The following is a 24,528-nucleotide window of genomic DNA, read 5'->3' as shown; positions in this document are numbered from 1 at the left end:
AGGACGCTAGGAATATTTTTCAGATTAGTTCGCAGATACAAATTCTGAACAAAAACATTCGGACCGCCTGTTTACCCAGCAATTTTACCCACTCGGTGCAATGTAAAATACCTCCAAAGTATCATACGCTATTGAAATTTATCTGTTACGATTTCCGGTGCTTTGCATGCGACAACTCTAAATTAGTGCCAAGCTTATATTTGAGTCGTCTATTATCAAAGGTGGCAATCTGTGCATTTGGACAAAAAAATGTTATTGATATGTCAATACAGATTGATTTGAATATAATTGTCTCCTTCAAAGAATACGGTTCAAAACCTGCATTAAATAAAGGTTAATACTTAACCTGTTATCTATCTAAGATGTCGTTCAGAACAGTTTTGTGACTGCCAATGGAATACAAAGTCAATAATTCTTTTTTCTGATTTACCAATAATTGTCCAAAAGTCACATTGCCGGCTTTGATAATAGTCGACTCATTTAATGATTGAATGTTTAAGCGTGTCGATCCCCAATATATTTTTTTTATTTCGTCTATGAGTTTTGGTTGTTTTAGTTATTTGCCTTTGCCTATCTAGGTGAATGAAAAATATCCAAAAGTTTATGATTATTCAAAATGTCGCTTTCTGTTTTGGTATCATGTCGCATTATAAAAAATTAGAAAAATTATTCAGCAATCAATGAATTACGACTTATTAGTAGTCTGCTTTTGAAAATTTAAAACGAAGGATATACCATAAGAAGTTTCAGGTAATCTTAAATTTATAATATTTCAAGTTCATGATCACGGTGCGAGTTAAACAGCTAATAATTCGATTTTGGAACTGTATTTTGAGTTAATCTTATTTTAATTGATGCATAAAATTATTGGGCCATATATGTATACCTTAGGTAATTTAGTTAAGTATCTAAACAGTTAAAGTTAAAAGTAGCTTCATAAATGAAGTAAAAAAAGCTCAAGTTCTTAGAATTTCTTTGATATTGGATGCCTCATTATAGTGTAATTACTGCATAGTTATCACTAACATGTATTGATTTAATACTTATGTGAAAATTCGTGAACTACTTTGGTGTGAAACTAAACCATTCCACTACACCTGAGTAAATAGCAGTTTTTTAAAGTGTTTTTGTGAACTTAATTTGTGTGTATTAATGTAGCAAATTCTACTAAATTAAAATAACCTAAACATATTATTTATTATGTTAAATTATTTACATTATACTCTTTTATAAATATTTCTTTTATAAAGATAGATGCATTGTACAATAAATAAACCAACAATTTAATGTATAAATAATGTATACATACATGTATCTATAAATAATGTATAAGGTATATAACAAATAAAACCATGCTAGGAAACAGATTAACATGGTTTTATGTCTATTGTTTTCATTGTAGCCATGAATACGACAGCACCAACATCGGCAGATGCATGCCTCAGCATTGTGCATTCACTGATGTGCCACCGTCAAGGTGGTGAGAGCGAAGGATTTTCTAAACGAGCCATTGAGTCTCTGGTCAAGAAGTTGAAAGAAAAACGAGATGAGCTTGACTCTTTGATCACAGCTATAACTACAAATGGTGCACATCCTAGTAAATGTGTTACTATACAGAGGACTTTAGATGGGAGATTACAGGTAGTTCATAAATTTATAAGTCATCATTTTAAATCAATTTTACGATTTTCATGGTCATTAGCATTCAATTATTATAATCCAATAATTAATTACAATTATATTGATGTTAAATGTTCTACTCACCAGCAAAATTAGTGAAAATTCAAGAGAATAGTATTATAAATCTGGTAAAACTGAAGTCTAGAATAATATTAATCACTAAAGTCTAAACATAATGAAACTCATTAAAGTGTCTAATAGATGCAATGACTGCATCATACAAAACACAAAAATAGGCAGATTTCTTAATTTATGAAATTATCTATGCTTAGTACTTTAAACAAATAAAAAAAAAATAGCATCAAATTTATGTTACAAAAAAATCTCCTTTTGATTAACTAGTCATATTTAGGTTGCAAAAAGCTCATAAAACTTTTTCTACATAGGTTGCTGGTCGGAAAGGATTTCCTCATGTAATTTATGCTCGAATATGGAGGTGGCCAGATTTACATAAAAATGAACTGAAACATGTTAAATTTTGTCAATTTGCATTTGATTTAAAGTGTGACTCTGTGTGTGTTAATCCATACCACTATGAAAGAGTTGTTTCTCCTGGTATAGGTAAGTATACTATTACGTATTTTAATTACATTGTCATGATGTTCTTGCTGTGAGGGTCTATCTCAGTATGAGTATTGGTGCAGTCAACTCCGAAATAATTTGCATATAAGATATCAATTCAGTGTTATGTACAATAATAATGGGATTATAAGAAATTAAAATGTTAAAATTAAAACTTATTTCCTGCAAGTACATTGGATAAATTTGAAGAGTTTCCAACGTAATCAGTCACTTCTCACTGGGGGTTTCATCCATTTTGTAACATAGTTACACTAACTTATGTACTTGCCACATTTTCATGAACAACCCAGATGAAAGAATAACATTTTGTACTAAAAATAAAACCTACAACTTACAAGTTTGTATTGTTTATTCAGGCAAAATGTGAGCCTGGAAAGGTAGGTGTTACCTATTTCTGCCATGAAGCAGTTTCTTTCACCTCATATCTCAGGTTGGTTAGCGGCATTCACATTGTGATGTGTGGCCTTTGGTATCTACTTAACACAATGTGAGCCATTACCTTGTTCATCAATCAATGCAATAGATGTATAAATTAAATTTGAGTGGTAATGTAAAGTATGAGTTTCTCACCATCATCATTATCAACCTATAAACATTAATTGGGCATCATACACCTGGCCAAGATGAAAGAGTGAATATTAAATTTATTTTTTAACCAGGATGTTATTTGTAACAAGTTTATTATTCCTCTTTAAGAAATTATAGTTTTATAGATCAGCCTCTATAGTAAGGAGTCCTTTAAAAAATGGGTATTTCCAGATTTATCCGGCTTATCCCTTCAATCTGGACCCAGTAGATTAGTAAAGGATGAGTACACGGCTGGTCTAGGTGGTAACGGTATGGACATGGATACTGGTGAGATGGTTACCATACAACATCATGCAACAAGTCCTAGACACCACCATTCGACAATACAACATCACCATCAACAGTTTCAAACAACTAATATTATTATGAATCAAGGACAGAGTGAGTTTAGTAAAATTTGTCTTGTTTTAATAATAAAAATGAAAACTTTCATTTTTGATTAATATTTGAAGGCAATTAATTTTATAATTATGAACTTTAAAGAAAAAAAAATGTTTGAATGTGTTATATTTTAAGTCATATTGCATGGAGTTTTGTAATGAATAAATTTTAAAAGAAAATGTCATATTGATAAATGTAATCTATATAGTTCTGTATATTGTGCCATAATACTGTGTAATGTGTATGTGAAAATGGATTGTTTTTATTTTGCGTTTTACATTTTATTTTGCTTTTCGCTTCACTAGCGCCCGATGGCGTTCCGAGCATGTTTTCACCGACGCACGGGCCTCGGACGCCGATCCGGCCTTCGGGTGGTCCACCCCAGTTACCACCGCCGCCTTCCATGGGACACTCGCCGAGTGCACAAATGATGCAAAATCACACGGGACAAATGCCCACACCGCAGATGGTACCGGGGGCCTCACAACTACGATCGGGAACGCCCCAAATGGGACCCGCCACGCCACAAATGGTCCCCGGAACACCACAGATGGTGCCCGGTAATCCGCAAATGGTACCGAACACCCCGCAAATGGGGCCAGGCACACCGCAGATGGGTCCCAGTACTCCGCAAATGGGTCCGGGCACGCCACAGATGGGACCCGGAACACCTCAGATGGGTCCGGGTACACCTCAAATGGGATCAAATGTACCTCAAATGGCTTCGCCGAGAATGGCTTCGGCCCCCACGCAGATGTCTCCCGGGACCCCCCAGATGCCATCGATTAGTCAGGGAATGTCAATACCGAGCCCGCAACAAATGGTGATGCAGCAAAGAGCCATAGCCCCTAAGCTGGAGCCACCCGACACCATGGACGCCCGAGCTATGTGGCTGCCAAAAAGAATGAATCATTGTAAGCTTTTCTTTATTATTTTGCACCTGTTTTTACCGTCACCGTTTTTTCTTTAGCTTGTGTCGTTGTTGCGCGCTGAACTAATGCAGGTGTCACCAGCCGTGTACTGTTTTCCAGCGGCGATACCAGTAAGTATGTCGCCAGGCGCGACGACGCCTCTTATCGATGGTGCGAACACGACGTTCTTCGGCACAGAACAAACCACTACCGACACACAACTCACACAGACTCTCCCTAGTAAGTCTTCGCACTAACACTAGAATTAGAAGGCTTATTTATGGATAGCAGAGTTTTGTTTGTTTTTTTTGTTAGTTTATGAAGGTTGCTTTTTTTTTGCTATGGTTTGATCTGCCATGTTGAAATGAGAACGGTAATGGTTCCGTAATTGGCTCCAGAACGCTCTGTTGTATTTATCGTCCATCGGATATTTGGTTTTTAATTTAAAACAAATTTTAAGGCTTGTACTTTTTGTTTTGCTATTTTCGATATTTCAAAGATAGCTTTTTCGGTTACGGACGATTTAGGTGTTCATACTCGGATGTTAAGAAAACTACCGTCAAAAAAAAAAAAAAAATTTTCACAATTTTGCTTTACAACGCGTATTCTGTTACCCTTATTCAATATGTTTGGCAGTGTAGTGTATTACGGTACGAATTGTTTTCTAAGTTGCACTGCATACTTTTGAGTACTGTTACGGATCAAGGGTCTAGATCTGAAAGTCTACTATTTGACACGTACCAATGGGAGTAAAACTACAGTTTCTATTCAGTTCAATCGCTTCCCTAATCTAGTGACATTGACTACGTCATAACTGGCTAGCTTTCAATAGACGAGCGCATACAGAATATTTGTAACAAATATTTTGCATTTGTGATCCTTGTTTTGTACTTTCCAACTGGCATCCCCAACGCAGCAGAAAATGCTATCATTGGGCCTTTAATGCAAAATGTTTAACTTTCACTTAACTTTGTTGCAAAAAAGGTTATTTTTCCTCTCCCGTCTTCGGAGCGTGATCCAATACGACAACACTAAATGTATCGATAAGTTTTCAAACATGGAAAGGTTTATCAAATCCGTGAAGTCTTCATTCAGTCATAAAGTCTACTCTAATGGAAGTTTTATTTAAATCATTTTTATTTGTGTTGCTAAATTTATTATTTCTTAATATATATAAATTACGTGTGACGTTCGTTTGTCCGCGATGGACACCAAAACTACTGAACCGATTTTAACTTTTTTTATTTTAAAATATGTGTTTCGTTCCAACTTAGGCCATATCATGGTTTTTATTTTGATTAATGGTCGTAATATTTATTAATTAACAATAAAATTATTGCGCCTTACATCAATTTTTACAGACAATTGTAATACTGCCTGACATTCGTATCTCATAGATGGCGTTGTGTTAAAAATACCAATGCTTCACATAAGCTACAATTTAATGGCATAAACATCACGTGTTGCTGAGGCTAAAGTATAAGTGAAATTTATTTAGTAGTAAACGCAATACAGTGAAATCCAATTGTTCTTACTTTGTTAATTTTTGGTATTCGCATAGCCTGTCACGTGTTATTTAGAAACAAAAACCTTAACCACAGCAACGTGTGGCCGGGTCTGCTAGTATATTATATACCATGTAAATGTTTTTGTATACAAACACGCTTATGCAGTTTTAAATCAGTATTTATCTTTTGTTCAGCTGGCACAGTTTCACCGATAACCGGTGAGGGAACACAACAGAACGGATTTGCTGCGACCAGTCCAGCACCGCAACCCAGTCCTCTTCAGCATCAGAGCCAACCACAGCCAGCTCAGCAGCAACAACAACAGCAGCAGCAGCAGGGTAACAAGTCATTTTCTTTTTGAAAGAATTCAAAACTGCAACTTCATTCACACAGTTGAGGGTCGCTGATATGCTAGACACCACGTGAATTAACATCTATACTATCTTACTATCTATCTATACTTATGCTTAATGTTATTATTATATAATTATCAAGAGGAAAGATTTGTTTGTTTGTATTGAATAGGCTCCGAAACTACTGAACCGATCTGAAAATTTCTTTCACTGTTTGGAAGCTACACTATTCCCGAGTGTCATAGGCTATAATCTTTTTTGAAAAAAATTTGGGATTCTTGCTAAAACTTCAATAATGTAACCCAATGTGTAAAAAAATACCTAAGATATTCTTTACATCGCGTGCCCTGCGAAAACGATTGATGATGGAATAAAATAATGTACTACGACTTTGTAGAACACATTATTATTTACAAAAAGGGTCGCGACAGCATATATCTAACTGTTATAGTTATGCCGCAATAAGTGTTCTTTTATTTAAAAAAATAAAACAACGTCAAATATCGTTGAAATTTTTGTTAAAGACCCGAGCGGAGCCGGAGCGGTACGCTAATAGTAAATAAAGCAGTAAATTTCATGGAAATGCTGAAAAATCTGAATCGTGTCAAGAAATAGTTAAACTTTTAGTATGTAAATCCTTTAAAACCCTTTAGTTTCAAAAAGAGATTTTTCTTAATGCATTCGTCACCTGTCTGTTATTCAGTGAAGAGAGTAGTTGAGTTTTGCACAGTATAATAATACCGTTTAAAATATTCATTTAAAAGGAGATTCAAAGGCTTTAAATGTTGTTTTCTTATTATATTACAGAAAGCGCAATTAAGTCTTTTATTGTTTATTCATTTAGAACAGGGGCTCCCAAACTTACTATGTCTACTGCCCACTTTGAGGATAAATTATTTTTTAGCGCCCCCATTTTTTCACCTACTTAAGAACTACTGTAGCGAGAGCTCAGTCGGTGTTTAAGAGCCTTTCAATTAAGCAACAAGAAAATTACAAATCGCCTCCCAAGCCTCTACACAACGCCCCCTATTTTTCTGGGATTCTTGTCGCCCCCCTTTAGGTCTGTAGCGCCCACAAGACGACTTTGGAAAAGGCTGATTTAGAAGTATTCCATTTCATTATATTATACATAAATTAAATTTATGGAACTTTCTCGCTTGAGCTATCTATCGAGTTCTTTTTCTATAATAATGTGGTAGATGCTGTATATAACACGACGTTGCTGTAACAGGAACGTGGACGGGTAACAACACGCTGACGTACACGCAGAGCCTGGCCCCGCCCCCAGCCGCGCCGCCCCTGCCCCTCGACGCGCCCGCACATCACCACCACTACTGTTAGTAACATTGACTGCTGAAACTGCAACACAAGTGGTAGAGGGTGTATTGTGAGCCCGCAATAGAAAGAAACATCACGATAATGTCTGCTTTGAAGCGGTCCTGCTTCCTGGTTTGATGACCCGGACGCTGATATTAATCCAAATGAGAACCGATCTTTTGTCCCAAAGTAAATGGCGATATAGACATTGTGATGGGTATGACTTCCAGTAATCACTGGAAACTAGGGCTCATTTGCAGCTAGATAAAAATATAAAGACAAAAAATTTGCAAAAAATACACCTAGAGCCAGAACAAGAAAAAAAAAAACTTTCAGTCCAATTGGGAATACGTACGGGATCCACTGTTTGTGCACTCGGGTATACAAATCCTTGACCAACAACCTAGACAGTTAAATACTCATGTCATTAGATACTCCACTTTTAAATACCTGGCTGTATGGACTAAAGTCCTTTGCATTTCCCATTAGGGATAAATTAATATCATCATCATCACCATCAACTTTAAAAAAAAATTGACATGTACTTCAAAAAGGAATTACATTTTATAGTTTTTAGCCTAAAATATTTTTAAACAATGCTTATTTGACATATAAATTATTTAAATTACAATGTATATTTATAATGAACTGGAAAAGTAAAAATTTTACTAAACTAACAGTGTTACCAATTTGTTGTATGATTTGTTTTTGCAGTCAATGGCAACCCCGGTGGCTTACTCTCAAGTCAACCAGCGCCCGAATACTGGTGCTCTGTTGCGTATTTTGAACTTGACACACAAGTAGGAGAAACATTCAAAGTACCTTCCAGTAGACCCAATGTTACTGTGAGTAGAAAATAATGTCTATTTATCATTGATATCAATAATATAGAAGGTGATTTATCGGGGGCATTGGCTATGGTCCAATTTTGACTATTGGGCAAACACTGGTACACATTAGATAAACTTTGTACATTGTATGCAGATGAAAACAAGGTATGTACATACACTCAAACTCCTAATGGCAAAAGTTTTGGTCTCAAACTTGGTCTTTTTGGATATCACAGACCAATACCCATCAAACTGATGAATGTATAAAATTATCATAATAAAGAATATCATTACAACTAACAGATTTGTGATTGCCTCTACAATGAGCAAAGCCTGTTGAGGTCCGTTGTCATATTATTATCTAAATGTCATATTTAATATTCATTGACATTTTACCCAACCTACATGCTAATAAATTTTCAGCTATTGTAAGATATGCACAGATACAAATTTATTTTATTTTACTAGATATCATTCACATTTTCGGCTTTTAAAGTATAGGTTAGAATAATGTTTTTTTTAATTTACAGGTGGACGGTTACGTTGATCCTTCAGGTGGGAACAGGTTCTGTTTAGGTGCTCTCAGTAATGTCCACAGAACGGAACAAAGTGAACGGGCAAGGTGATTTTCGTTTATATAGATAAACAAATGTATAAATGCAATAGAACAATATATCCGATAAGTTATTAGTATTAATTACAGTTTTCTGTGTAGATTATTTGATATTTTATTTATATTTGGGTAGACTCTATGCCTGAATGTTATTGTTTTATTACTACAATCTCAGTAAATGACCACCATTTTACTGAGATTACATTTCATCCCATATCATTTTTCATAAAAATAAGAATATAAATTAAAATAAGACATGACTTAAAGGTCTTAGTTACCAGGTAAAAAAAATCCTTAAAAAAATATTGCTACACTGTCGGTGACACTCATCCATGCGGACTTGCAATATAAGCTGTAGTTTAATTGTCTTTTTGGATTCTATAGACTATTTTCTGATCGACCTTACGACCTTTAAAAGACTTTTTTTTTTTTATTAAAATTAACACTTTCTGATTCCAGACTACACATAGGCAAGGGCGTTCAGTTAGATTTGCGCGGTGAGGGTGACGTGTGGCTTCGATGTTTGTCGGATCATTCGGTCTTCGTACAATCATATTATTTGGATCGGGAGGCTGGCAGAGCCCCTGGGGATGCTGTTCACAAGATATACCCATCGGCTTGTATAAAGGTAATTGGGAAATCTGATTTTTGTAATGGCCTATTTTTACTAGAGTAAACATTGCCATGGATAGGGTGGATAAGATAGGGTGACCATTTCTTAAAAAAAATTGACATGAAGTTAGTGCCCAAAAGGGAACGAACTGTCGATAAAAAAAATTGTGGACAATTTTTGTGTGATTTTTGTGTGCACTGCTGTTTTAACTTCGTCTTTATTGTGTTATTTTTAAAGTTAATTCTGAAACGCATGAAGATTTTTATATGAAGACTAGCTATACCCGTCCACTTCGCTGGGTATTTAAAATTAACATTATTATTTCTCACCCCCACAAAGATTCTCATCATTAACACCCCCGCAACTGGTGTAGGTAGTCCAACACTCATATAAATATTAGCCTATCCATTAAGTACATGTATTTTCTACATGGATACCAAGTTTCAAGTAAATCGGATGCATGGTTCAGTAATTATAACGGTACATCCATAAAAACCCCTGTAGATTTATATATTAGTATAGATTTGTTTAAAGAGAATTTTGTAATCTTTGTATATAAGTAATACTAGATGTGACGCGTTTGTTGTGCACATAGTGTTTGTTACGTATAAACATTTCAGGTGTTCGACTTGAGGCAGTGCCACCGCCAGATGCAGTCGCAGGCCGCCACCGCGCAGGCCGCCGCCGCCGCGCAGGCTGCTGCCGTCGCCGGACACATCCAGCCGCAACACCCCACCATGAATAAATGTATGCAACACCGCATTAACTCGTGCTTCCTTCGTACCTGTACCATAACTCGGACTCATGTTCAACTTCATGTTTCGGAGTGACCTAAGGGCTCAAGTAACCGCTTAACGCGAGGAGAATACTGACTTCATTTGGTTACCTGATAACAGAAAGGTATTTTTCAGTCACAAACTTGCAAAACTATAATTACGCTAATTTTGGTGGAATTTACACTTAGACTTAAAGTCTTAAGCCGAGCCACATCACTCGCCGTGTGGTGCTTATTTTCTATCAGCTCACAGGGGTCCACTGCTGGATATAGACTTCCCCCAAGCCTCGCAACGAATATCGGTGACCCTTGGAGATCGCATCGTTTCGAAAGCAGTGCTGTCGAAGCGCTTTTATGATAGCAGTCTCAGCAAACTGTAAATCTGCAAGTTGTACCTGGTTTAAGCGAGGGAGCTAACCCAAGAAACGATATACATACTCCACAATGCGGAGTACTTTGGACAAGGAAAACAATCGCTTGGTCAAAGGGTGAGAAGGGGCCAAACCGCTTGGAGAACGGGTTAATTTTTCTAATTGTGCAATCACATATACTAATAACAACAAAAAATATACTGTCATTGCTCACCGCATACCTAAATGTTGGCGAGGAAATAAAAAAATAATTAATTTGAATTTGCTAATGATTGACATTATATATTTTGACAGGTCTAACAGCGGCCGCCGGTATAGGTGTGGACGATTTGCGACGTCTGTGTATCGTGAGACTCTCGTTTGTGAAGGGTTGGGGCCCTGATTATCCTCGAACCTCGATCAAGGAGACGCCTTGCTGGGTTGAAGTGCATTTACATAGGTAATTCTCAATAACGAACTATTCTCTTACTAATAATTCTTTAATCTGTTGATTAAATTTGTTTTTTTTTTAAGGGATTTTATGACCTGGTAACTAAGACCTTTAGGTCAAGTCTTATTTTAATTTTAATGATATGTAACTTTTTTATATGAAAATGATATTATGAAATGAAATGAAGTTCATTATTATGAAACATGGCATGAAGTGAAATGAAAACGAAATGAAATGACATGAGATGAGATGATATGGGATGAAGTATAATCTCAGTAAAATGGTGGTCATTTACTGAGACTTTTTCAGTGGACTTTTTGGAAGATCCCGAAAAGTTACGTTCAGTGGCTTTGTTTCATTTTCCCACATTTGTGCACTTTCACAGATACTAAACAGTTAATAAACCACCGCTATTACACATTTAAATCTGAAGAAACACTCTCTCTCTCTCTTCGATCGGTTCCTCACTGCTGAGGATCGTGGCTCCGTCCGATTTCGTCAACCAACTGTCTCCATCGATCTCGCCCTGCAGCCCGGTGGAGTGCGTCGCTGATAGGTATCCCCAGTTCCTCCGCTATTTGGTCCGACCATCGTTTGGGACCTCTACCCCTAGGCCTTTTTCCCTCTATTTTACCGGTCACCACAAGGCGTTCCAAATTGCTGGTATCCCTACGTGCAACATGACCAAAATACCGCAATATTCTTTGTAGGCAGATTGTGGATAGACGTTGAATCTTCTCTATTTTTAACTGCCTGAGAATAGATATGTTGGTGCGGCGGGTCGTCCATGGTATTCGTAGCATACGTCGCCAGCACCACGTCTCAAAAGCGTCGATTCTCTGCCTATCTGCGGCTTTGAGTGTCCACGTCTCTGCACTATATAGAGCAATGGAGAAAACAAGGGTGCGGACCAGATGTATTTTAGTTCGGTGGGTAATATTACGGTCTCTCCAGATTTTGCTCAGTTGGGTCATTGCAGATTTTGCCATGCCAGTCCGTCTCCGTATTTCCGGTTCGCTATTTCCTTTGTTGGTAATCAGTGAGCCAAGGTATGGGAACTGGGTTACGGTTTCGTAGTCATGTAGGAGATTGTTGCGTTGGATAGCTTTGAAACGGTCAATAATCATTAGCTTGGTCTTGGATTTATTAATAGCAAGCCCCATTTCCATACTGACGGTTTCCAGTTAGTGAAGTAGCTCCGCCATTTCATTTTCCGATGAAGCGAAGAGGGTGGTATGAAGAAACACTAGCTAGACAAAATAAAACAAATCACACAAATTCACTCCTCGTGTTCCCGCCAAAAACTCGGATTAAATTTGTTGAAACAAAAGCTAACCTCAAAATCAAAGTCTACTCAAAAATGTATGTTAAAGGGTTTAAACTTTATGTTAGACAGAGAGGAAAATATATTAAATGATGATGTCATTGTGATGTGAAATAAATTGGACAACACTTGCTGTATGTGAAAGATCCCTTATGAATGATGACAATGAGTGTTTATTTATTATGATTTTTCCTCAGAGCACTTCAGCTCCTCGACGAGGTACTGCACACGATGCCCATCGACGGTCCCCGGTCGACCATCGAGTAGGAGTTGATCGGCTTCTTTTGAGGCCTTCGAGCGAATGTCGCGCAACTGTCGCGCGACTCAAATGTGCAAGTTTGTTTCCGGACGACTTTGTGTCGCGTTCACGTGTAATGGAATATAAAGTGTTGGTGTTGTGAGATGTACAGTTTTGTGATCGTTGAAAACCGTTTAGTGTTGGTTTAATTTTGTTTTCCTGTGGTGTGTTCCAACGGAAATTGTATGCATCGTAATGTGAAGTTTTTACGGTTTGAGTAAATCTCTTAAATTACCAAGTGCATACTATACAGCGTGTTGCATAGCTATAGAAATGTCAATTAAACAGACGCAGAGGAACGTTGAAAAGATAAATGTGAGTAATACACCATTCTGATACAATAATAACAAGTTAGTTGCCATATTAATTGTTGTTGATTTATTTATTTTGTATTTTTTTATAATTCGCTTTCGGCTTTGTCTTCCAAAATTCGATTATTTTAATTGTTTGTCTTCCTTCAAAATTTATTTTTAAAATTATTATTTGGAAATGTTCGAAGTATCTGTTGGATCATGAAATGGTTGAAAGTATAAAGATTATATACATTAAAAGCTGACAGCTTAAAAATATATAAATATATATTTTTTTCCAATACTTTCGTTATTACTATGACACTAAAGTTCAAAATAAAAATAAAGGGCACAGCTTATATTAAAGGAAAGAGTTATATTGTTATCGAATACAAAACGGTGTAATTATTATGCATATAATGTAAGAAGGCTCTAGAATGTATTAAATGTTATGAAACAAACTTTGCACAGTAAAGTAGGGATTTATCGCTCGCGTTTATGTAAAAAAGGTGAACTTATATTTATGTCTTGTATTTATTTATACTAAGTAAACATTTTGGCTGTATTGATAAATAACATAGAAATCAGAGAATACAAGTATTGATGACCAAAAAATAAAGTAATTCGTGAATTTGGGCTCAATGGGGCTTTTGGTGGGTGGCGCATTTACATTGTACATGTCCGTGGGCTCCAGTAACCACTTAACACCAGGTGGGCTGTGAGCTTGTCCACCCATCTAAGCAATAAAAAAAGGAGTAATAATGTTGCATACATTAATTGTTACACATTACTGAAAAAGTGAGTTAATAATGAAATTGCCCGTAACTAAATTGAACAAACAATATATTATTGTGGTGCAACTTTAATAATAATATAGGTGATCAGAGATCATATATTTTTCACAAGCAAATAAAATTTTTATATCATAAAATAGTGTATACCGGATTTGAGAATGAATATATTGAACAAAGAAAGATAAACATAGAAAAAAGGAATAAGGTGAATATTTTTTTACATTTGAAAACTAGAACCGTGATGCTTTGTAAATACCTCAATGATTCATACATAGTTCACACTAGAATACTAATAATTATTGTATACTACACTATCTATGCTCAAATATTACAAACAAATGTTGTAGATATTTATTCAAATATTATTGATATTTTTAAACTTCAAGAAGAATTTATTAAGGAAACCAAAATATTGCATTTTTAATATTAGAATACTTTTACAACAATTAAATATGACAAGACATAATTATGGTTCAACTTGAAAGAAGCCAAATAAGAATTAGCTTTTCGTATGGTATAAGCTAATTTAGGACGTATAATTTATGTTTAGTGATGTAATGTGTCGATTTTGGAGTGTGTTATCGATACGCGCGCTGAGGTAAGGCTGTATTTTTGTTAGGGCGATGTGTCTAGCTAGTGGAATTGCATGAATCTAATCGATTTTGTTTATCGATATTCAATTCACATTCATATTTTTTTAATTGGATTTATAGTAAATTGCGATGAGTACTTTGATATTTATAATTAACTTTGTAATAGTCATGGTTTTTCAGAGAAATCCACAATAATGAGTAGTAAAAGTTCATGCAATTTCGCTGAATGGTTTTTCTTTCTATGATCTGTGATGTGCTAACAAAACGTGTTAGTTATGTATAGTGGGCGCGTAAGCGAAGAATGGCTATAAATTATTGTGTGTGCTAAGGAAATTGAAAAGGAATGCGTTTCGTTTTTCTCATTGGAAAGTAATTATATGCTTTTCAATTAATACATTTAGGCGTTAAATAGTTTAAGAATAAAATGACATATTTTTGTGTACGAATCCCGCTGTAGGATATGTGAAATGTTATGATGCAGCTATTACACTTTCATGTTCGGTCAAACGGAACAACACAATATTGTCAGTTTAATAAATTAGCGTTTAGAAAGAGACATACAGAAGAAAGAGACGGATATATTGAAGCAAACAACGTCATCATAAAAATTATTTGATCCATTTATGCAATGATATTTTTGTATTAAAATCGTTTGTCGTACATTCGTCTCTTTGTTCGTTGGTGTTAAAAAATCAATCAAATTAATCTCTTAATAGCTATTTGTTAATGCAACTTGAGATATATTGTAACTATACTGAGACCTTAGAACCCATATCTCAAGGTGGGTGGCGGCATTTACATTGTAGATGTCTATGGGCTCTGATAATCACTTAACAACAGGTGGGCCGTGAGCTCGTCCACCCATCTAGCTAATATAGAAAAAAGAGAAGTGAAGGATGTGAATATTTTAATGAGATCATTGTCCAGTGCCTGATGTCAGTACAGTCATAGACCACAGGTTTTCCGGTCTTGTTTGCCATATTTTTGGGTTCCAAAAATATGGTCCTTAATAAAAGGGACCTCTACCTTATTGAAGATTTCGGAGGCCGAGTTTGCCAGTTATTAATTTCTTGTCACGATCATGGTGAATTGTTTAGTTTGTTACGATGTTCGGCCCATTGGCCGTTGAGTTTCTCGTCGGATCTTCTCAGTGGGTCGCGATTTCGATCCGGTGGTAGATTCAGCAAGCCATTGCTCTTGCTGGGGCCAGTTTTAGCAAGTACTCCCAGGCTTGAGCCCCATGAGCTCTCATACCGAACTGTGCGTAGTTGAAATAGTCCTTCGAGGCTACCAATGAGTGGGTAGGAAAAAAAAGTCCACCAGTACACTAATAGTTCTTGAGACAAGACTCGATAACATCATTTTGATGCTCGTTTTCTGAGCATTCGGAGCATTTTCCGTAATCGAATTTATAAGCTATCCGTTTTTAAGTTTGCTTTATCTCCCTGGTAATTTGATAAACTGAGACTTAGAACTCATGTCACGAGGTGGATGGCGTCAGTTACGTTGTTGAGGTCAATGGGCTTCGATAACCACTCAACACCAGAAAGGCCGTGAGCTCGTCCACCCATACTAGCAATAAATAAAACTTGGTTCCGATAAAAACTTTTTTTTTTAATTAGGCAGGCCTTTTTTTTTTAATGAATATGAAAAGTGTTTGCAAAGGAAATAGGGGTTGGCGGAATTCGTGCCGTGATGGTACAGTAACCACTTATCCCCAAATTAGGCAATAAAATTACAGTTTGTTTTATGTATTTTATGCTTGTTTGGGGCACTAAGATTCGATAGATTACGTTCAGTCCATACAAGCCACTATATGACACATCATAATGAACAAATGAGAGTGTAATACTGAATCAATGGAATATTGTAATATGAGATTCTTTTCTTGTCGTTTTTTTTTCTTTCTTTTGTATAAGATATCTTTGCTTTAATTATTGTAATACGTAATTTACGTGACTGTGTGATTTGGTCTATGATCCTATTTTTTTTTGGACGGTTGATGTTTATAAACATTGTGTTTTCTATGTTTAGTTTTAGTCTAGTTTTTGACAACATTAACACATTTGAGTGTAAATTCAGTGTTTCATATAAAAGAATATCTTTTGGTTCGTGTATTATGCAATAATACTAGTCAAGGTTAAGCTGGAATGTGCTCTATGGATTCATCCAGCCGCACATTGTAAGACGTATCTGTCAGAAAGTGTTGTCCATCTTTTGATCCTTATTTTTATGAAGTTTGGTTATTTTATGTTTTTTTTTTATAGATAAATTATTAAATTTGTTGGCAACACTAACGTTTTATATTGCAACACTGAAAAACATTTAACGGTGTTCTTAGTTGTATGAAAAGCAAAACAAGCGAGCTTTGTCTACGACAAAATGTAATTTAGTCTCTAAAATTAGTCATATTATTTTTTTAATTTCACTCAAATTCACAATATTATTATTTAAATCGAAACTGCAACATCACAAGAACTTATTTTGTTTCTGTTATTTACAAATTAATTTATTCGATTGGTAATTACGTTTTAATTTTTGGTTACCATTTTCGAATATCGATTTTTATCGGTCAAATGTGTTTGCGAATTTATATTATATATTTCAAAAATGTACGTATATAATATTCTGATAAATAATGAAAAAAAAATTATGAGTCGTTCTCATCTTAGAACAAAAAAAAAAACTTAGAAACATTCGTTTAGAGTTTTTCTTATAAGAAAAGTTTTTCATAAAACAAAAAAAAAAGTTCATCAAAATACCTCTCGCAAAGTGATCAAAGGGATACAAAAGGGTTTTTTATACGAATATAATGAAGATAAGTGGTAAGTTTTTCTCTTTAAATGTTGATGTTTTGAAATGAGATAAATATTTGACAGATTCTAAGTAAGATAACAGTTTTGAAAACGTTCTCAGAGTTAAACTTTTATTATAAACGGTCATTTAATTAAACGAAATGCGATCCGTACTTCCGCAGCCGGTTTTTGTGTTCGCTCTTCAATTAACGGTCTTGAGTGCTCGCGTTAAGGCGTGATTTTGCTTGAAAACTGGTACCCCTCAAACTGAAACAAAACGAAATGTAGAAAAAGTAACGTATTTTTGTTCTTCGATAAAGGTTAATGACATCTTATTATTAAATAGAACTAATCTCATACAAGCGAACACGACGTCATCTGCTAGAAATGTTACAACACCGGTTGTTGCCAATTCAAAAAATTCTTGATTCAGGATCTTTAGGCTCGGGGCCAAAATTAAAGAGATACGAGCTTTCTGTCCACCTGATTCCGGTTGGTTGCCGGAGTCTATGGACAACGTTAAATTCACATTGGAACGTGAGAATACATTGACGGTATATCTCAGGGGTAGTAAAACCGGTTTATTATACGAATTCCAATAATTACCCAAATTTATTATTGTTTCACCGTACAATACGCTCCTGAATGCGTACTATATATCGGAGGACCTTTAGAATTGAAATGGCTTAATTGAAAATTCTTGTTTTTTGGTAAGCGTATTTGAACGCTTACCAATTTGCTTATTTGGTAACGTTATTGAAGAATTGTAATTTTTTAACCGACTTCAAAAAAGGAGGAGGTTCTCAATCAACCGTTTTTTTTTTTTAAATGTTTGTTACCTCATAACTGTTTACTGGGTGAATCGATTTTGATGATTCTTTTTTGCTTCCCCGTTTCCCGTGTGGTCCAGTTCTGATAATGGTATCCATGAGAAAACAATATAAGTCTTAAATTTGCATTAAGTACGTGCGCGACAAATAGATGAATAGCTCAATAGCTCAATATCACGCCAACCGATTTCGATGATTATTGTTTTTAGTGTATATTAATTTGTTTTGGAATATCTTTTATTTTCTATTTGAAGTCGGTTTTCGTTAAAGCATGTCTGTCTATTTACAATTATTATTTTTTCGATTTTAATACTTTAAGCGCTTGATTTAAAATAGTCTGAAAGAGTACTTATATCCTCTCTGGAGTAAGAGATTGGTTAATTTTATAAACTGATAGAATACCTACATGTTTATAAGTCGTTCCCAGTATAAAATTGATTTTCTTAAAATTTTTAGCTAAGCCACTGCAATTCTAAAAGTTCGTTATATATTTATTTAGAAAGATTTGGACCTGCTGTCTGGATTAGTAAGTAATGTGGTGCATCACAGTTCTGCGGCTACGGAACTTGTAGATTGTAGATTCATTTGCCATTGAAGGCTATAATGTATTTTGGAAGACCTTACAAATACTGGTATGAAAAACGTAAACTTGACTGCGGTTTTTTTCTCATTTATTTATTTAATACACTTCATGTAAAATTTACATTGGCGGACTTAATGCCTAAGGCATTCTCTACCAGTCAACCAAAGGTAGTGCTGACTAAATAGTGGTAGGTGCAATGAAGCTGCATATTATTTGTTATTTGTAACATTGTATTTGCGGTAGGCAGCGGCTTGGTTCTGCCCCTGGCATTGCTGAAGTCCATGGGCAACGGTAACCAATCACCATCAGGTGGGCCGTATGCTCGTCTGCCTACAAGGGCAATAAAAAAAAAAAAAAAAAACATACATACAGTCAAAATCTGTTATAACGACATCGAAGGGACTGCTCATATTCATTCGTAAAAACCGATAGTCGTAACAACCGGTGATGTTTAATGTGTATCGTGCAAGTACAAACAAATCGATAGGGAATTATTGGAAAAATATATTTACAAAATACGCGATTTTTCTTTAATATTAATTTGTTTTCTTTTTCTTTGCGACATTTTGAAAGTTTCACGAATAACTCCACAAAGTTTTGGTGCGTTTTGTGTATAGATAAGTAATAAACTAAGTGAAGAGATATGAAGAAGCGGTCTTTGACTCTACTGCATGCACGTGTTTTGTTTCTAAGAATTAGAAATGACCCTACACTAAACTAAATCCTATTGTTTTCTTTCCTGATTTTAATAGCCATTGAAGACAAATGTGGATACCTATTCAAATTGTTTACAATACAGCTTAGCCGGTCGTTCTAACAGATCAAATTCTCCGAAATATTAGTTAAATGTGGTCGTTTTATGAGGTATGTCGTTGTAAGCAATGTCGTATAAAGCAATGTTTTTAATAAGGCGGTCATATAGCATTCAGCCGGGACCTTTGTTCTAGGCTGTTATAACCGGCATGTTGTTCTAAACGATGTCGCAGTAAACGGTTTTGACTGTACATACATACATACATACAATAGTTTATACAGTATTAAAAGGAATATATTAATAAATTTCCTTAACAAATAACTTCATCCTAATAAGCTCATGACGATTCCGCTACCTTTTCCATTTAACATTACCAAGCTACTGATAAATAAGTGAAAGAAGTTAAGAAGAAAGGTTTAGCGTCTGTCACGGCTAGTGAAGTACGAATGGCATTTCCAAACATTATTATAATTGGTGTTATGACGAAGTATTCCAAAGTTAATGAATTTGTTGTTCAGATTAATTGAACTTTTCCTTTTACAAATAATAATAAAAAAAATTAAACTATTGGCGCTTTTGTAGATCCGCGACGTGTTTCTTGTTTAAAACAATTTGTTTGTATTCTTCATAGAAATGTGAAGGTAGTTTTTTTTTTACCATGATATTGGAACGAAGTTCCTTATCGCGCGTTGTGAAAGGGGGCTAGACGGAAAAAATTCTTACGAAAAGTTGTCACGACATTTTTTAGATCCGTCATTCTGACCAATCAACGTGTAGGCGCTTATCGCGTGACATTGCTCGTATCCGATTGGTCCGCGTAATGAGTACAGTTTCTCGAGATAGCGTTTCAACAATAGTAATTTAGTTCATAGTATTGTTTTTTTCTTCTTTATAATGCCGTAATTTATTATTATAACTTAAAAAAATAAATTACAATTCCTTCACTAATTAATCGAAAGGAACTTCGTTCCATCCGGGTGTCCCTTGACACCTCTGAAGTTTTTTTTTTTTAGCTTCAATTTTGGGTCATTAGAATGTAACGTGAAACCATATATTTGTTGTGTCAATTTATGGATCGACTGGATGAAATTCGTGCAAATGGAAAAAAAAAATTGATTTTAATTAATTTAGAATATTGAAACTAGGTTCTGCGTTATCGCTATGATTAAAATCATTTACGACATTAATTCACTGAGAATACTTGTTCGCCCATTGTAGTTAAGTGACGATGCTGTGCCAGAAACCTTCGATTGTCATTAGATAAAGATAAAAAAGCCTTTATTAACAACCTTAATTCATATTTAGGTACATACTATTAATGTAATTTTTCTAAGCATTTGATATCGGCAAAGATTCTTTTGCTTTCGCATTGTCATTCTTCTTCTTCTTATCAGCCCATGGACGTCCACTACTGGACATAGGCCTCCCCCAAGCCTCGCCACAAAGACCGGTCCTGCGCTGCCTGCATCCATGTCATTAACAATGCATAAATAAAAAAGTTCTTAACCCTTGTACGAATTGGGTACAGATTGAATTCTGTATAAATGATTAATATGATTGGACAATAATGACGACTTTTAGTCGGGGAAATAAATCGTCTTCTCGCATTAAAACTGTATAATCTAAAACTTACTAATTATTTTACAGGAGAGTGTTTTAAAGGTTTAACGTATTATATATTTTTAATATTAATCATCTTTGCAACATTAATTTTTTATTTTTTTACCAATTACATTATCTGTCTATTAAAGTAAGATAAAATTATGTATTAATTTTGTTAATAGTAGTCAAAATATAGGTAAACTAAAACTACGCTCTTTTGACAGTATTTATGAGAAAAATACTGGTGATGATACCAAATGATTCCGCATATTAACTCAATTTCGAATATTTTAGGAAATTGTACACTTTTAATGCGAAAAGATGAAATTATGTTTATGTTGGTGCCAGATGTAGTGTGTGAGGTGAAAGTCATCTCTTCGATTCAGCATTCTTGTTAGACTGACGCATCAGCTATGGATTCGCTGTTTATTAACAATTTGTTTGTTATATTTGCGAGTTTATATTTGGTAGGCAGCGGCTTGGCTCTGCCACTGGCATTGTTGACGTCCATGAGCGACGGTGACCACTTACCATCAGGTGGGCCGTATGCTCGTCTGCCTACAAAGGCAATAAAAAAATAATTAAACAACAAATATACGGTTTCACAGAAGTGTACTTACGCCATATGTGTGTGTGTGTGTGTGTATTTTTTCCCCGGAACTTTCAGTAATTACGTAAGCACAACAACGGACGACCAAGACCTCGTCTTTGTTGTGCTAAACAGTGTTGGTTCAACGCAGTCCTCGCGCGTGTCTCTTGTGGAACGGCCATTTTTGAAGCATTTCGTTGTTTTTGTATTATGAACGTGATTTTGAGGTGGTTAAATGTACCCACGTTGTGGATTAGCGAATGTTTTTATTTAGCCATTCAGGCGAGCAATAGTTAAGGATGAAATTATGAAACAGAAATGAATATAAAGGTTATTCCTCTGATGTTTGTTTTATTTTGTGTTTATTTTATTTATTCTGTATTAACATGTTATATATCACCAAGAACATTACAGGTAACATATACATTGATCTCATACTAAATGCTAACACAATTACTGGTGCCGACTGCATGCATTGGTAAAAAGCGGTTAGTTGTATAATACTATAGAAAAAAAAAACTATAACATTACATGAAAACCTTACATTGTTACACATTTACTACCAAATACGCTATTACTTAACTGAAAAAGCTCCTTGAGGAAGGTTGTAGACTTCTCGTCTAAAACTGTCAACAGTGCCAGCAAAAACGTTCATGCTTGCTATGCAATTTGTTTGATTCCCCAACTAGTCTGTTGAGAGGCGCGTTCTTACTGAGGTTGGTGTAGGATTTAGGAACCCTGAACACCATCAAATTCGAAGCCCTTGTCCACGTCAGCGACAAATTAAAGTTGAGAAAAGATTATTTTTTTAGGCTTAGATAAGTGGCGACAGTCACCTGGTGTTAAGTGGCTACTGGAGCCCATAGACATCTGCAACGTAAATACGTCTACAACGTACGTAAATGCGCCACCCACCTTGAGATATAAGTTCTAAGGTCTCAAGTTTAGTTACAACGGCTGCCCCACCCTTCAAACCGAAACGCATTACTGCTTCACGGCAGAAATAGGCGGGGTGGTAGTACCTACCCACGCGGACTCATAAGTGGCCCTACCACCAGTATAAACGAAGCACTGCCTTTGCTAGGGAAGATGTTAGCGAGTTCTCTCAGGCTTGGCCCCGTGAGCTCACCCTCCCTTCAAAGTGAAGCCAGAATAGCCCCTCAAGGCTACTACAAAGCGTGATTTTTTATAATAGGCCAGACAGTACTGTGTAAGACCTCTGCTCAATTACATATCGTCGCTGTCAAACCAAAATCTGCTGTGTGCAAATGAAATGGATAGGGGATAGATATGCGGAAAATTCTTTACGCAAGACTGAATGTTCGATTTATTAGACTAAGCGCAAGTATCGCTTGGCCGTACCAAGGACTTCCAACATTTCAGACCGATTTGGCCTCACCTACTAGAATCCGATGCCGAAATAGTGAAAACAGTGTATATAAAATCTGGAAGTATTTTGTTAAGCGTACCTCAAAACGCCAGAGTTGAATTTAACGCAACTAATAATAAGTCATTATTCACTGTTACAGTATTAGTGTGAAGTTGGAAATTTTATTGTGCTAAATAGGTGTCAAGACAGAAACGGAAGCGTGAGTACGTCATCGGATGCTGTAGGCCCTAAACACGTAATTACGGATCCTCCCGATCCATTGACGGTGCTTTTAGGTCCTCGCCGAACCCGTCGCTTACGATGAAGGGCTCGACGAGTAAATTAACCTATAGACACAGCCCACTGACTTTCTCGCCGGATCTTCTCAGTGGGTTGCGTTTCCGATCCGGTGGTAGATTCTGCGAAGCATTCATTGCTCTTGCTAGGGCCAGTGTTAACAACACTCCCGTTTGAGCCCCGTGAGCTCACCTACAGTCAAGGAGAAGCTGAAATAGCCTCTCAAGGCTATCAGCGTAGGTAGGATAAAAAAAAAGCAAAAGCTGCTGTAGTAGTTGACCACAAGTGCTGGTAGCGTTTTGTCTGTGACCGAATTAAAAATAAGATTACGTATTTTGTATCATAAACGGAATTTTCTGATACTTGAAACTGCATACAGGTTACAAGTTATCTAATTGAAACTGGTGTTAATTAAATTTAAATTTCTAGTAATTTTGTTAAATGCAACGTGTTAACATGCCGAGCGAAGTCTCAGAATTCTCCGTAAACTGATTCCGTTTCATTCGAAGCACCTTGAGATTGTGAAGTCGCTGTTTGCTTGGACCGCACTCTTCGGTTGGTCATTTCACTATAAATACCTCGCGACTCACTCGAAGATCGGCACCATTCCAATCGGCCAAGTACACACGAACGTTTTTCAGCTACAAAAACGCACATTACGCTATGTAATTTTAGAATAGTTTCGGAGGCCACTGCGCGGTTGTTTAGTGACAAAATTTTCTGTGTTCGCATAATTTAAAACCGCAACTTTACTCGTCTTTATTTTCGTAAATGACGTAGGTACGTGCGCACACTGGCCCTCTAATTTTAACCAAATGGCGGTAATTTTTTACGGTAGTAAACTAGGTTGTAAGGTTTCAATTGATTTAGTTTTAAGTCACACAATCGTCTGCAAGGTAGAATGAGATTTTCCTAACTCAGCGTTTCTAGGATATCATCTATACATATAAATAAAATTAGAGTGTCTGTTTGTAATATTGAATTAACCGCTTTTTACTACATGCATATGAATATATATACGGTACATACACCAAAATAACATTTTTTACAATTTCTGTCTGTCTGTCTGTCTGTTTGTTCCGGCTAATCTCTGGAACGGCTGGACCGATTTTGATGAGACTTTCACTAATAGGTAGCTATTACTAGGTAGCTAGTAATATAAGGAGTAACTTAGGCTACTTTTTTTAGACTAGCTTCGCCCCGCGGCGTCCCACGCAGTTATTGTCGTACCGCGCGCAACATGGCGGGACTCGCCTATCAATAATAAAATTTAATGTTTCCGAAGCGAAGCGAGGGCGGGTCGCTAGTTTTGACATAAAATATCTATTTGAAATAGGTATGTAGGCAATGAAATTGTCCCGAAAACTAATACAGGTGATAGAATTGATTCCTGACCCGATAACATTGTTTATAATTAATTGTGAAAATGTTAATAAGTTAGTGTAGTAGTTCATTTGC

General features: G+C 35.8%; 1 protein-coding gene across 4 annotated transcripts; it reads left to right on the top strand.

The window, feature by feature from the left end:
• Window positions 1–195: 195 nt before the first annotated feature.
• On the top strand, window positions 196–21,745 carry Med (Smad/Smad4 homolog Medea). Of its 4 annotated transcripts, none has more exons than XM_089728693.1 (14): window positions 196–750; window positions 1,403–1,641; window positions 2,067–2,241; window positions 3,022–3,231; window positions 3,537–4,145; window positions 4,263–4,382; window positions 5,845–5,984; window positions 7,234–7,339; window positions 8,035–8,165; window positions 8,681–8,772; window positions 9,223–9,391; window positions 9,997–10,123; window positions 10,817–10,961; window positions 12,474–21,745. In XM_089728693.1, the coding sequence occupies exons 2-14, from the start codon at window positions 1,405–1,407 to the stop codon at window positions 12,541–12,543; spliced, it is 2,331 nt and encodes a 776-aa protein (XP_089584819.1). In that variant the 5' UTR covers window positions 196–750; window positions 1,403–1,404; the 3' UTR covers window positions 12,544–21,745. The 4 variants fall into 4 exon arrangements, with proteins under 4 accessions (XP_089584819.1, XP_089584818.1, XP_089584821.1 ...); XM_089728692.1 differs by having other exon boundaries at window positions 5,845–5,988; window positions 7,235–7,339; XM_089728695.1 differs by lacking the exon at window positions 3,537–4,145 and having other exon boundaries at window positions 5,845–5,988; window positions 7,235–7,339.
• The last annotated feature ends 2,783 nt before the right edge of the window (window positions 21,746–24,528 follow it).

The sequence above is a fragment of the Bombyx mandarina genome, chromosome 07, assembly GCF_030267445.1.
Source record: "Bombyx mandarina strain Sakado chromosome 07, ASM3026744v2".
Classification (NCBI taxonomy): Eukaryota; Metazoa; Arthropoda; class Insecta; order Lepidoptera; family Bombycidae; genus Bombyx; species Bombyx mandarina.
Note: the sequence above shows the minus strand (reverse complement) of the source record. Positions and strands in the feature narration are given on the sequence as shown.